At 44.2% G+C, this 13,839-nt stretch overlaps 1 protein-coding gene across 2 annotated transcripts; it reads right to left on the reverse strand.

Moving 5' to 3' along the window:
- Positions 1-117: 117 nt before the first annotated feature.
- On the reverse strand, positions 118-6,154 carry LOC101757814 (flap endonuclease 1-B). Of its 2 annotated transcripts, XM_004981092.4 has the most exons (17): positions 6,018-6,154; positions 5,817-5,933; positions 5,157-5,215; positions 5,014-5,073; positions 4,877-4,930; positions 4,605-4,653; positions 4,458-4,505; positions 4,162-4,227; positions 3,381-3,431; positions 3,181-3,300; positions 3,023-3,107; positions 2,480-2,561; positions 1,378-1,486; positions 1,246-1,302; positions 1,117-1,163; positions 977-1,028; positions 118-468 (listed from the first exon to the last, which is right to left on the reverse strand). In XM_004981092.4, exons 1-17 carry the CDS (start codon positions 6,027-6,029, stop codon positions 304-306), a joined length of 1,233 nt encoding a protein of 410 aa, XP_004981149.1. In that variant the 5' UTR covers positions 6,030-6,154; the 3' UTR covers positions 118-303. The 2 variants fall into 2 exon arrangements, with proteins under 2 accessions (XP_004981149.1, XP_012704266.1); XM_012848812.2 differs by lacking the exon at positions 977-1,028 and having other exon boundaries at positions 299-468.
- Between the last annotated feature and the right edge of the window lie 7,685 nt (positions 6,155-13,839).

The following is a 13,839-nucleotide window of genomic DNA, read 5'->3' on the forward strand; positions in this document are numbered from 1 at the left end:
AAGTCAAGCAACTTCTGCCAATTTCTCTGCTCCGCATGGGCTGAAGCTGAAAAAACACCTCTTAACATCTCAGGATATAACGTTCAAATCCTTGAAGACCAGCAAGGAAAGATCAAGTGGTGTAGCGGTAATCATCATTAGATGTGAGAAGATGAACTGCAGCAGTTCACTAGCTAGGTTACAATACAAAAGGAAAAGATTAGAATAGTAGGATCAGATTAACAATTTTAAGTAAGCATCCTTCATGTAGCTGCAGTTACAGCTTCAACCAGCCAGGTCTTGTAAACCAGAGCAGGTACATATTTAGATAAAAGAGAAAGCACAAGGTCTTCCATGAAATCCTGATTGCATGCCCAGCATAAATGGCTTTGAGCTACCGTATCTGAAACCAGGGCCTGAACTCTTGCACACTTGAGCAGACCTGACCTTCAGACTTTGTCCTGTAGAACCTAGTGTGCATGTGGGTTCCTGTTATTCAGTTGAATATGAATGTATTAGAAATGGATCAGTATTGCATCCTTTCTCAGTTTTCAGAACTTTACAAAACTGACTAAAAAAATTAAAATCATAGCGAGCGAGAGGGGACACAAGAAATAATGCAATAGCTCAACTAGTCCACGCCACACAAGGTGCTTACCCAGTAGCATGGCATATGAGATGGAAGAGAGATGAGAAGATGCGTGTTTACTGGAGAGCTTTCACTAAATTCAAATTTTAATTCAGTAAAAACATTGAAGATACTCGACCGACATATATTTTTTTGTCTATCGCAAGTGCAGATACTTCTTAAGAGACAGCAGCTATGCACAATACCACAGTATGTATTAAGTGAACTCTATTAAATCAAAGTTACACAATGATATGCACATCATGTCCATATTCTTGCCCAATACCAATGTGAAGTGACTAAGGCAAAGGAAAGACGAGTAAAGAATGAAGATTAAAGTCATGTACAACAATTGTTTAAGATCTGCACCTTCTCCGTGTGAGATCCCGGTAAGCTAGCAACTGGTGTCAAAAGCTTCAATCTGCCCCCCACCCCCCACCCCCCAAAAAAAAAGCATTTCAGATGTGCATGGATTATTCTCCATGAGATGCAGGTAGATTGCAGCTCACCTTCCTGGGGAATATCTATCCCTTGCAGCCTTAATCTTTTCTACCGCCTAATGAATTCCATGGAATCAATCATTTGGTGTTAGGAAAATTAAACGACTATTTAGGAGTGAAATTAAAAATCGCACATGCCTTTGCTACCCTATCAGGACTGAAACTGTTTTCAGTTGACAAGAAATCCATGAGGCCCTGAACACAGAAAGCAAAGCACTATTAGCTTGTGAAACAATAGGAGCAAATGCAGTATGGTCTATCAATGAAAACCTTTGAGTCAGGTGAGGTCCACATGAAATCTGGAATTCCTGTACAAACATTAGGTTCCTTAAACAAGGTCCGAACTTCCTGGTAAGGCCAGTCTTCTGGAACACTGAATCTACAGAAGAAAAAAGAACACGCACAGTAAGATCTAGCGCTTCAAGATTACTCAGATAATAACATGATAGATTAGGAAAACCATGCAAGTAGGACCAACTCGTGAGTCCATCCTACATGCATATTTTTTATTTCTTACGTATAAACAGTGTACCAAAGAAGCTACAGAAATATAATAACAAATTAATAAATGAGCATAACAATCATGAATCCTTGAAACAGTTTCTTTTAAAGTTATGATGGAGCACTTCAGGCCAGTCATCAAGGACTGGTCAGAAAGAAAATCAAACAATATTCAGACATAAATAAAATCTGCAACTACTTGAGGGCTTAGCTGCTATGGCTGTTACAAACTGCACACTTTCTCCACAGTTGCATCACACTACTGAAGACACATTTCGTCTTCATTGGTCTGTGCACTGTATCAATAACACCAGAAGATAGGTGCAAGAGCGACATCCCGACAGCAGTAGCCAAGCCAGAACGAAGGTAACAGGGAATAGCAGCACAAGAAGATTTGACATAAGAAGCGCATGACCACATAATGACGTGATGCTTTCTAGCAGAAGCACATAGCATAAACAGCATGGTGAAGCAAAAGGAGCAGAAGCAGAGTGCAGCATAGCAACAGAAGCTGTGTAGGACACAGAGTGGGTGGTATGGTCATAGAGGCAACAGGGGACATGTTGGTGGTGTAATTTGTGAAACACCTGGTGTGCAAGGTATAACACAGTAGCATAACAAAAATTGGATTTCTTCCCAGGTTAGTATTATTTGAAAAAAAATGTGACTTGCAAAAAAAATTCAACAATCCAAATAATCTGCAGCCCGTTAACACTCACAAGGCACATGTAGTTCTAGGCACATGTTATATCCCATTGCACACATTATCATTTCATGGAGTTCACAAAATGCTTACTTTTCTGGCAACACAACTCATTAGAGAGGATTTGAGCAAGCCAAGACTGGATGTGTAAGACTCATCAAAACATACCTCGTCTGTTTAAGATTTTGCAGAACTTCTTCTATGCAACCATGCTGCCGAATGAGTTTCAAGGCTCTTTGTCCCCCAATACCTATGAAAAAGAAGAATATAGCTGTTAATGAGTTGTGACGAATGTTACTGGTTTGAAGATTGCTCAAGGTTGTAGATTACATATGGCACCAAACTATCCATCATAAAGCACTCTGAAACCAACTTTGAGCTTCAAGTTAATTCAGGATCTAGTCAACAGACGGGAAAAAAAAAACCTCGACCTGTGGGGGGTAAGACAGCCCCCGGGCTTTTTGCTAAGAGAAGACCTTCTCATGCAGATATTTGGCTTCCACAGTTTATTACTGCTAAATTTGGGACAGAGTATATGTTAAAGCCCCCATAAAGTGAGCAGATGAGTAACTAGAGCAGCTAATCAAGGGAGCAAACTTTAAAATTTTCAGAGTGGTACTATCTCTTCAGCGAAGCTTGAATTACTGAATCATACTACGAACTTAATCTAATACAAACTCTATATAGAGAACATCGAATGGGGTAAAACACCTTTAATATTCTCACAGTAATCGCATCCACTAAGGATGCACAAGTCAATGAATTGATCCATCGTGAGTCCAAGTTCTTCCAAAACCTGGAAAATCATAAACAATCACTAAGATGCTCAGGAGAATAAAAAAAGATAAAGAAAATGTGTGTGAAGCTACCTTTGACACTTCAAATTCTGTCACAGGAGATTTCTTATAACCAAGGTCAGTTAAGTGACGAAGAAACCTTCGAGCACCAAAAGTCAGTGAGTCCATGTCCTCTGAAGCTACAGCATAGACCTAGCATTCACAGCTCAGAATGAAAAGAAAATTCAATTATGCTAAAATAAAGGATGCTGTAAAGTTATTGATTGGTATACCTGGTGAGTTTCACAAAGTGCTGCACACTGTGCTTCAGCTTCACCTGGTGCCTGCAGAAGTGGTAGGAAAAACTTAAATACCTATTACAGTACAACATCACACAAAGGCCAGGTACCATGCTTGCATTGCCATCAAATCATAGTACAGCATGTAGCCCAGACAGAAGAATCGTGCATTCATGCCCCATGAGAAAACCAAATCGAGTTTTTCTCTACAGTGGTAACTGGTAACATTGATATCACGTGGGGCAGCTATTGATTGACAGATATTCACATGTGCAACAGGCACATTCATCCTAGTTAAAGACCAACCTTAACAGCAAAAAATAAGCTTAAATCAATACCAAACAGACATCTTACTTTCAAGCTAAGCCATCTGCTTAATTCCCCCCACTGGCAAGAGAATTGACAGTTGAAAAGGTAGGGGATTACTTACAGGTGTTAAATTTTTGTAGAGGCTCACAACCTAAGCTTACCTAAAAAGTTTTTAGGGCCTAAAGGTCTAGCATCCTCATGAGTTCAACTTGAGATGTAGGGATGCAGCTTAAAACTTGTCTGAGAAGCCATTCAAATAGGACTTGAGCTTATGGGAAATCTAATTAGAAGCTTAAGGCCTCCCGAGCAAGGATTATGTAAGTTAGACTAGTGCATTCTTTAAGTTCAAAAGATTCTCAAAATTCTACTGACCCTCCATGGCACTGGAAGAACACATTAATCTGTAGTTGATCTGTGTAGAAAAGTAAAGACTTAACCAACAACTGGGCAAAAGCAATAATGGTACCTCAACTACAGGGACACCCATCAATCTTAACAGCTTCTTACAATCATCATTGTGCTTTTTTGTGACCTGGAAAGGGAGGCAAAGAATACAGTACATCCTCAGAACAACTCCACTATTTAATAAAAAATCTTGCTAACACTCCTCAAACTGTTTAGAAGGCTTAAACCATTTTCCTGAGAAAACTCCATATGACATATTCATACGAGAATAGAAGGCTGCTTTATCTGATATAAATTCAAGGACACTCTTTGAACAAATTCTTTATTGCCTATTTCCTCAGACAGTAAGATCATTACCTTGACAGTCCTTTTGCTAAATTTTTCAATTGAATCCTCATCTCCGATCTGTAATTCAAGTGCCACTTCAGAAATCCAGCAAAAGCAATGAAAAAGGTAGGCATAGCCAGTAAGGAAGCTCTAGCACTATGCTGAGGAGCAACTGACCTCCATAGCTCTATTAAGATCTTTGGTAGCATCATTCCTCTTTAAGGACCTACACAAACATTGAAAAAGCATGTAAAAACGAGGCCCGACCTAGAATGAACTAGGTGGTTTCTCTTTAAGAAAATAGGCACCCAAAATTGAGTTGAAAAGAACTTGAGATGGGGTGGTTGGGGTGCACAAGCACACCTCCCACCCTGATCTTGATTGGAAAAGCATGTTCGAGATTTAATATTGATGAGTGAAAATGAGCAAAGAAAAAAGTTCCTGCATACCTTTTTGCAAGCTCCTTTTTCTTCATTTCAGGTGGCTCTCCATCAAAAACAAAACTAACATAAAAGCTCAGCAGAATCAGCAAAAGTAAGACAACTGCGAAGAATTGACAAGGACCACAGGAATGCAGGAAGCTTACACAGGCTTTATCCCTGCTTCTAGCATTCTTACTGTCCGGTTCAACATACCCTGCAGATGACTGCACCATTTACAGAGATGGAAAGTCAAATAAGCTGCACCGATAATGACTTGACAATAGGCGGTGCAAGCAATATTCCTTGCCTCGTGACTTCACCAGCCTCATTGGTCAGAAGCTCTGATCCTTTCCTTCCAACCACAATCTGCAGAAATTGACAACACATTTGATATGAATCCCATGACAGCTAGAGAGAAACCTGTAATGGTAAATTGACCCAATAAAAGCTAAGTACACAAATGCTTGCGCATGCTAATAGCCTAATAGCATTAGATTTAGAGAGAACAAAACTGGGCAGTAGTTTTGTAAATTGAAATTCTGCCAATGGTATTAGCCTCTGAAACTGAAGAATAAGTGGTTGCTGATTGTATACTTGTATGCATTCAAAAAATACAGTAGTAGATGCCAAATGTATCAGAACATAGCCATTGTCTCAAAAAAAAAATAGATGTGGTGCCATCGTGCTTCCATATAACCCCTATTAACCGACACATTGCATGAATTTCCCAACGGATTGTGCCATATGCCCATACTCACAACAGCGACATCGCAGAAATCACCCGTCATATCGCAACGAATTTGAAACTGGGAACACTCCCCTAATCATATCAACGGAGAAATCTAACTCTTAGCTGGCAACGCTGTACCCAAACGCGACGACGACTCACGAGGAAACGGTCACAGGAAACTGAAGCGAAGGGGCCGAATAAATAGAGAGGGCGGGCGCGAACGAGCCAACGACTCACAAGGAACTGGTAGATGCTGAGGCTTGCGTCGACAGAGATTACGCGGCCGCGGTAGTCCTCCACCCGCCGCTGCACCGCGGCCCTCGGCGCGTGCTCCGCCAGCAGCTTCGTCAAGCCCTAGAGCGCGCCACGAAGCTGTCACATCGAGAGCCCGAAGGCGAGGTTGCAACGGTGAACCACCAAACACATGGAGGAGGGTACCTTGATTCCCATGGTGGCGGTTGCGGTGGCGGCAGTGACCGGCGGCGACGGATCGACGGTGGAGCACCAAAGCGCAGCCAGGCGGCGGCGAATCCCCACTCGTAGTTTCCCGCCTCGGGAGACGGGACGGAGTGGATAAAATCAGAGTCGTGGGCTATAATTTTCTTTGCCTTTTGAGAAGGAAATATAAGTTTTTGGGCTGTGCTGCTGCGGCCTCTGCAATGGGCTTCCATCTTTCGTTTCTGATTTCTGGCCCATCTCTTCGTATAACATCTTTTTAAATATACATAAGACCTCCTTTTCTTTTGACGAGAAAAGTTCTAGTAATAATACGAAAGCTGTCGGAATAAAGATGGCACGCTGCGCACCGCCACTTGTACTTGATTGGACGTCAAAAAAAAGTTTTTTCTCCACGGGTACAAATGAGGTGGGAGCTCTCGGATAAAGCTTTCAAATTACTTGATCCAAGTTTTGTTTATTAATTCAAATTCATTTTCTCTTAACATGAATCTGTGCAGTTCGAGAAAAAGAACAGTTTATAACCTATGCAAAGTGGCTGTTTGGACCTGGAGGACCCAGCTGGGCCGGTTGGGCCAAAGTCTAGCCCGAAGCTGGCTGAGCCAAAGGGTGGCCCGGAACTGGCCCAAAAGGACCTGCGGGGACTGTAGCACGCGGGCTGCCGCCCGTCTACTGGTTAGGAATTAGACTCCCGTCCGCTTGGGTTAGGAATTAGAAAGAGCTAGATAATAGGATGGCTTGCAAGTTAAGGAAGTTAAAGTTCCTTGGGAACCAAGTTGTGTCCCTCTATACAATAGAGACACCAGGTACCAAATGAATCAAGCAAAAAAATTAAGGGATAAAACATTAAAGCTCTCTCTCCCTCTCTCCATGCGCCGCCCTCTCCCCCTGTGCCTCCTGCGCAGCCCCCCTCCATGACCACCGCCCACATCCCCCTCCCTCTCTAGGCCCCCAGATCTGAAGAGTTAGTCAAAACCATAACATCTAGTATACGGAGACCAGGCTACCGATCACTATGGGCTTCACCTATTCATGGGGTCTACAACGAAGCAGCCAGCATGCAGCAGTTCACCACGCGAACAGTTGTGACACTATTGTTCATGTGAACAGTAGCCGTAGGGATGGCAACGGACAATTTCCTGTCGGGGAATAGCTCCCCATCCCCGTTCCCACGGGGAGAGGAATTCCCCGTCCCCGTCAATGCTCGCGGGGAACATTTTCTTTTCTTGCCATCCCCGCCGGCCCGCCCCTGCGCGGGGAATTATTCCCCACGTGATCCCCGTCCCCGAGAACCATGGAGTGGATAATCTCCGAAGGAGGCTAATAGAACAAGCAATTTCTCAATTATTATGTCGATTTCCAAAAGACATCACCAATTATCATCCCATAGATCCAAAGAAAACAGAACAAGCAAAATTTTCTCAGTTATCATGTCAATTTCCAAGAGGCATCACCAATTATCCTCTCATAAATCCAAAGAAAAATATATAGAGAAAAGGAAGGAATCAAAGAAATTTCTCAACAGGAACTAATTAGCATTTTGACCACGTCGGTCTTCCATCTACTCTACTGTCTCCTTTGCCTTTTTTTTTTGGTTCTTGTTCGGGATTTGCTAGCACAGGATAATGTGCGTGCAGCTGCACAAGGGAGCACGACGCGTGCGGCCCTGAGGCTCAGGCTGGAGCGGCAATGCTGCAGGGAGTTCAGCGGGCGAGGTCGTGAGCTTGAGCGGGTGGGAGTTCAGCGGCAGCGCTTGAGCGGTGGCAGCGACCGGCGAGCTTGCTGTCGGTGGATGGCGGCGGGGTTGTGGGAGAGGATACGAGGAAAGAATGAACTGGGGCTAATTTGGAAGTCGGTGACTAATTAATTAGTGGAAGGGAAGCTCGGTAAGGATTCCACCGGTCACTGCATTCCTCGGGTGGCGCTCCCCATGCCTCCCCTGCCACCCGTCGCTGTTTGGAGATGGAGGAGATCAACAAGGGGCAGGTCAGACACCTATCGCTGCCCTACCCGACTGCTATTGTATTTATATAATAAAATTTACATGTTATACTTAAGTACTCTATTTATATAATAAAATTTACATGTTGTACTTAAGTACTCCTTAAGTACTTCTTTAGTCCTTTGGCACCTACCAAATTTCATCATGTGTTCTAAATTTTTAAACCAACAATGCACATCATTAAGCACAAGCATTACATGAGAAATAATTACATTATCTGTATCAATAATCTGTGATAAATAGCTAAAATTTGCACCAATATTCATAATAGTGACCTCCCATCCACACATTCACAATAATTTGATATAGAATAAGGAAGAAGAGTCCAGTTCATGTTAGAGTTAAAAATGAAGCTAATCTATGGCGTATGATCGACTCCATCCGACAAGCTTGTTGGCCCGATCCTCTGCAAATGTGGCTCTTATATCCGCAGTGCCAGTTAGATCAACAGTAAGCAATATGGACAAGTTAGAAAATATGGTCTAACAAGACCTTAGCATTGGAATTTCAAGTGCTCAGTAGGCTATCAAATATGAACCCCCACTTTCAACATCCTGCCATGATTATTTGCCATGCTAGATTATCCTTGTATCTTAATTGCAGCTGCAAAGAAGATGGAATGATATGGTATGATCAGGGTATTCACAAAGATAATGTATAGAAGAATGGCATAGCTAAAAAGAAGGCTAGAAGAAGAATAATTTAGAGGTCCATCCTAACCAGTAAAGCAAGCACTTAGTTAAAAAACAGAATACGAGCATGAATGATAAAATAATAAAATAAATATGTTGCAGATAATATATATGATATGAGATTATTTTCACTTTGTGTCCTGTTTCAACATTTCTGCAAAAAGATATACACACTAAGAACCGCTATACAGAGCTACTCAGGCTGCTCCCTGGGGTGAGAAAACTAAATCTGATACATTTTCATTTGCGTGTTACATAATATTACATGCATAAATATTGATATCACAAAATGGTGGATTTGGGGATGAGATATTTCTTCACTGTAATGGTGATGTGCAACTAAACAAAGTCATGGTTGATAAAGTAAATTGATTAACAAAGATCTAACAAAGCATGTCTGCACTGCAAGCTTCACAAAAATTACACATGATCAGTAATTCCAACGACTTTGGTACTGAGCCTAATAATAGAAGGTTCTTGTACAGGAAAATAGTATTAGCAACCAAGTAAATGTTGACACTTCCCAACTAACAAAAATTTCACAAAAAATCTGGTAGCAAAGCATACTATGGGGAACCTAGCTTAGAAACAAGGAGCACGTGATCTTCAATAGGTGAATCAAGATGCTATTGAGAACTGAAACACAAGAACAAATTATCCTCATCTAGATCCAAGAATTTCTAGATCCGGTACAGCGGAAAAGAATTCAAGCAAATTGAGGGAACAAATAGTGACAGATGGGGGAAGAAGACCAACTTAGATGGAGCTCATCTGCCAGTCGGTGTAGATGATGCAGCTGCTGAGGCAATTCTCGAAGGTGGAGGTGATAGCTGTGGGTGCCCTTGCTCCCTCGTGGAGGAGGAGACTGAGGTGGAGACACCGGTGGATGCGGACGGGGACGAGTTGGAGTCATCGTCGCGCAGGATCAAGGAGCCGGCGGTGGCAGCACACAACCTCGCGTCGCGTCGGGGAGAAGAGTGGGAGCGGATGAGACGACGAGGAACAGACGCCCGATGGGTCGAGGTGGGACGTGTCTGCCCCGAGGCAAATGCGGGGGCGGGCTGGAGAGGCCCATCACGGACGCTTCCAAACGTCGGGGAAATTTGACCCGTTGCCAATTTTCCGCGTGAGCTTCTAGCCCGGGGAAAGTACGGGGATCCCGTGGGGATTTGAATTTCCAAAGTGACCCTTAGTGGTAGTAGGCGCCGTGCCGTTTAAATGTGCGTGGTGATTGTACTTTGTAACATCTCGTGTAGGAGCAACCTCATTCACTTTGACCTTCTTTTTCATACCGTGTGAGATGCTTGCTTCATTGCTTTTGCGTGTGATCGTGTCGGATCGCATCACTCGCTCGCATGTGCCCCTCTTTATTGGATCAAAGTTTTTTTTGTGAAGGGATCAAAGATAATTGCTCTACTTTTTTTTAAAGAATTGGCATCACTAGCGAATCAGATCTACAGTATTGCATTCCTAGAGTCAATTGACCCAATCCAATAGAACTGGAGAATCAGTGATTATATGCATTAAAAAATACAGCAGATGCCAAATGCATTCAAATTTTTTGGATACTGTGCCATCGTGCTCCCTATTACCCCTATGAACCGACACATTGCATGAATTTCCTAACAGATTGTGCTATATGCCCAAGGAGCCGACTAAATAGAGGGGGCGAGCGAACGAGCCGAGGACTCACAAGGAACTGGTAGATGCTGAGGCTTGCGTCGACGGCGATGACGCGGCCGCGGTAGTCCTCCACCCATCGCTGCACCGTGTGCTCCGCCAGCAGCTTCGTCAAGCCCTAGAGCACGCCACGAAGCTGTTACATCGAGAGCTGGAGGGCGAAATCGCAACGGTGAACCACCAGACGCCTGGAGGAGGGTACCTTGATTCCCATGGTGGTGGTCGCGGTGGTGGCAGTGACCAGCGGCGACGGAGGAGCACCAAAGCGCAGCCAGGCGGCGGCGAATCCCCCACTCGTAGTTTCCCACCTCAGGAGCCGGGAGAGGAGAGTTGGAGTGGATAAAATCAGGATCGTGGGCTATGGTTTTTTTTTGGCTTTTTGATAATGAAATAGAAGTTTTTAGGCTGTGTGCAGCTGCAGCCTCTCCAATGGACTTCCATCTTCCAATGGACTTCCATCTTCCGTTCCTGATATCTGGCCCATCTCGACGTAGAACTCCCTTTTCATTTTTTTTAAGCATAACCTTCCTTTTTCTTGATTATAGCATGTTAATATAAACTGTATATACAAACCATTATTTCACAATATCTCTGTTTTCTATAAATCGAGTCTATTTATGCCACGCAAGCCATGTAGGATTAGCTGATCCCACCCTCTGCATTTGCAGTTCTATGAAGATCGCTTGTCGCTTGGTGTTGGTCACTTGGTCTTCGTAAGCTTCCGTGCTTGTCCATTTGTAACTTTATTCACAGCTGAAAGCTGATTGTCGTGAGGCCAATCTAGTCATGTGGAGAAGTTGGTGTGAAAGCAAGACTCTGTAAGCTCATGCAAGAACATGTGCTTGCAGGTAGCGAGTACATATTCTTAAGCTAGGATGGAGATGGAGATAAGGTTAGCCCCACGAGTTGCACGGAACCAGTTATTGGTAGTAGGTGTCGTGCCAGGGGCGGAGCTAGAAAATATTGTCGCTGATGTCAGTGGAGAGTACTAACTCCGATAAGTCCATAGATTATATTAATAAAAAATAAATGATGATAATTGGTTGTGCTCGCTTCTGCTTTTTGATAGCTGCAGCTGCGGCTGCAAGCTACAGCATGCAGGCTTAAACACTCCCTTCCCATTCTATTCGGCTGGTTAGCTGCATTTTGTTGTAGTTCTTGCTGGGCATCGCAGCTGAGCTGTAGCGCAAGCTCAGCTCAAAAAATCACTATCGAATAGGTAGATATTGTGAGATTAGAAGGGCTTACAATAATGTTTACAATAATGTTTACCTTCTGCAATTATAATTTCTCTCTACGATTATGACCATCCATTTTGTGATCATGATCGCTAGAAATTCTTGTTCCACAAAGCATATAATACAATCATTCATAAATTCATCGATTACGTAATGAGTTAGCAAAATTCTTACTCCCTTACCTAGCATTTGCTGTTGCTAAAAAAAGAATAGATCGAAAAAGCAAGCAAGCTCTTCCCGTTTCCACGTGTTTCTGACTTCAGAACACTAGTAGCTAACAGATTGATACAACAAAATTTCAGACTTTACAAATTGAGTTGGGGTAACAAAATCCCTAATCAATTCAACACGTCAAGTAAACAAATCACACTAGAGAATTGGGGCTTTCGTTGGGATCATCAGTACCTGAACTGAGACCACACGTTGGTCTTGAGATTGGCCTAGGAGTCTAGGACGAATGGGAGGAGGAGCTGCCAGACCGTTGCCACGGTGCCGCCGTGCGGCTGCGCGACGCAAGGCGTTGAGATGCCGATGTGAGATTGGAAAGGAAACGTCGTTGCCGTCGGACTGCCTTTATGGTGTGGGCTGTTGCTAATTGAGATTAAAGGCTACATGGATGTCAACAGATTAAATAATGGGCTGGGCGCTTGGTTGCTGGGCTGCCGGTGTCACCTGATGAACAAATGGGTACGAGCAACTTCAAAAGTCTAAAAGTTATTCTTCAAAACTATGTATTGGAACTTTTTTAAAAAATATTTCCTTCAAAAATATATCAACCCACAACAGATCGCTAATAACCAACCTTCAATATTTCAAAACAGGCCGCATCATCGTAATTAGACCTAGCTCGACATCTCCCTGTTCTCTCCCTATCTTATTCTTTTTTCTTCTTCCTCCAGCCAAAGATTTCTTTTCCCCCAGCCGAAGAAGAACCGACAGAGCGAGCTCCTCCTTCGACTCGTCGTCGTCCTCGCTGCTCTTGCTCCTTGTCAGCCAGCATGATTAGCAGCTACTCCTAGCGTGGCCGGCAGCTACTCCTAGCGTGGCCGGCGGTGCCTGCCCGGCCTGGCGGCCTCTGTGCCTCTCTGCCTCTGTGCCGGCAGCCAGCCCGCTGCAGGAGTCAGGGCGGAGCCGGAGGGCCGCCTCGCGCCGGCCGCTGCACGTTGGTTGGCTTGTCGGGTCCGTGCGGTGCGCCATCGACGCCCCTCTCGCCGGCCGCTCTGCACGGCTTTGCAACTCCGGCACTAGCCCACAGGCCTGCTCCTCCTCCTCCTGAAACTTCCGCCCCGGCTCGTAGGTCTATTTTCCAACTGAATTCATGCGCACGCGTACGTGCACGGCTCGGTGATCTGCTGCAATAAGGGATGGGCGCCAGTCGGCGATGGGAGTTCAATTGGAGTTTGTAACACTGCTTGACGTGCGTATGCGGGTACGCGCACGGTGCACGGTCGTCGCTCGGTTGGTGAGGCCACCACCTACACTGCTCGTAGGAAGAGGGATGGCACGAGCACTCCTCCTTGTCTCTGTCCGTTGCAGACGCGCAGTAGCCTCTGCTGAATAAATGAGCGGAAACTTCAAAATTGGGAGGTGTTTTTAGCGTCCGTGCATTTTTACAGGAAGCATGAGGAAGCTGTTGGAGGTAAGTTTTTTCCCTAGATACAATTTTGGAGCAATTTTAAGAGAGCTTTTGGATTTGCTTAGATTACGACCCCTCAAGGAAAAAAAGGGTTACGACGAAATCGTCAATGTCAGCTGACACCGACGGTTCAATGTAGCTCCGCCCCTGTGCCGTGCCGTTCATCACATTGCATGTGCCCCCTCCTTATATTCCCATGGGAATTAAGTTTGTTTTTTGCGTAGGTCAAATAAAGAAATTGGCTCTACGATCTTTCCTTTTTTTTTTAATCAATTGGCATCACTAGCGAGATCGAATCAGCATCTACATTAGTGCGTTCCTACAATCAATTGGCCCCAATAGGCAGGATGCGAGATCAATTAGCGCAGGGCACGCATGGATTATGATCAACAGAAGTTACACCCACACTCTAGTTTTATGTCAAAGTGTGAACGCATCAGACGACCAGACGGCAGAGTACGAGTGGGTGTTAACACGAGTTGCGTGGATCACGTGCGTGCGCTGCGAAGCTTCTGCTCTGATGCACGGTGGCACAGCCTTTCACGTTCGTACAGGG

The sequence above is a fragment of the Setaria italica genome, chromosome IX, assembly GCF_000263155.2.
Source record: "Setaria italica strain Yugu1 chromosome IX, Setaria_italica_v2.0, whole genome shotgun sequence".
Taxonomy (NCBI): domain Eukaryota; kingdom Viridiplantae; phylum Streptophyta; class Magnoliopsida; order Poales; family Poaceae; genus Setaria; species Setaria italica.

What these genes read in the sequence shown, in the direction of transcription:
- LOC101757814 (XM_004981092.4), bottom strand. An exon ending in AAAAAGGAGCTTGCAAAAAG is followed by an intron (nt 4,654 to 4,876) that starts GTATGCAGGAAC and finishes ATGTTTGTGTAG; the next exon opens with GTCCTTAAAGAGGAATGATG. An exon ending in CAAAATCTTAAACAGACGAG is followed by an intron (nt 1,487 to 2,479) that starts GTATGTTTTGAT and finishes TTTCTTCTGTAG; the next exon opens with ATTCAGTGTTCCAGAAGACT.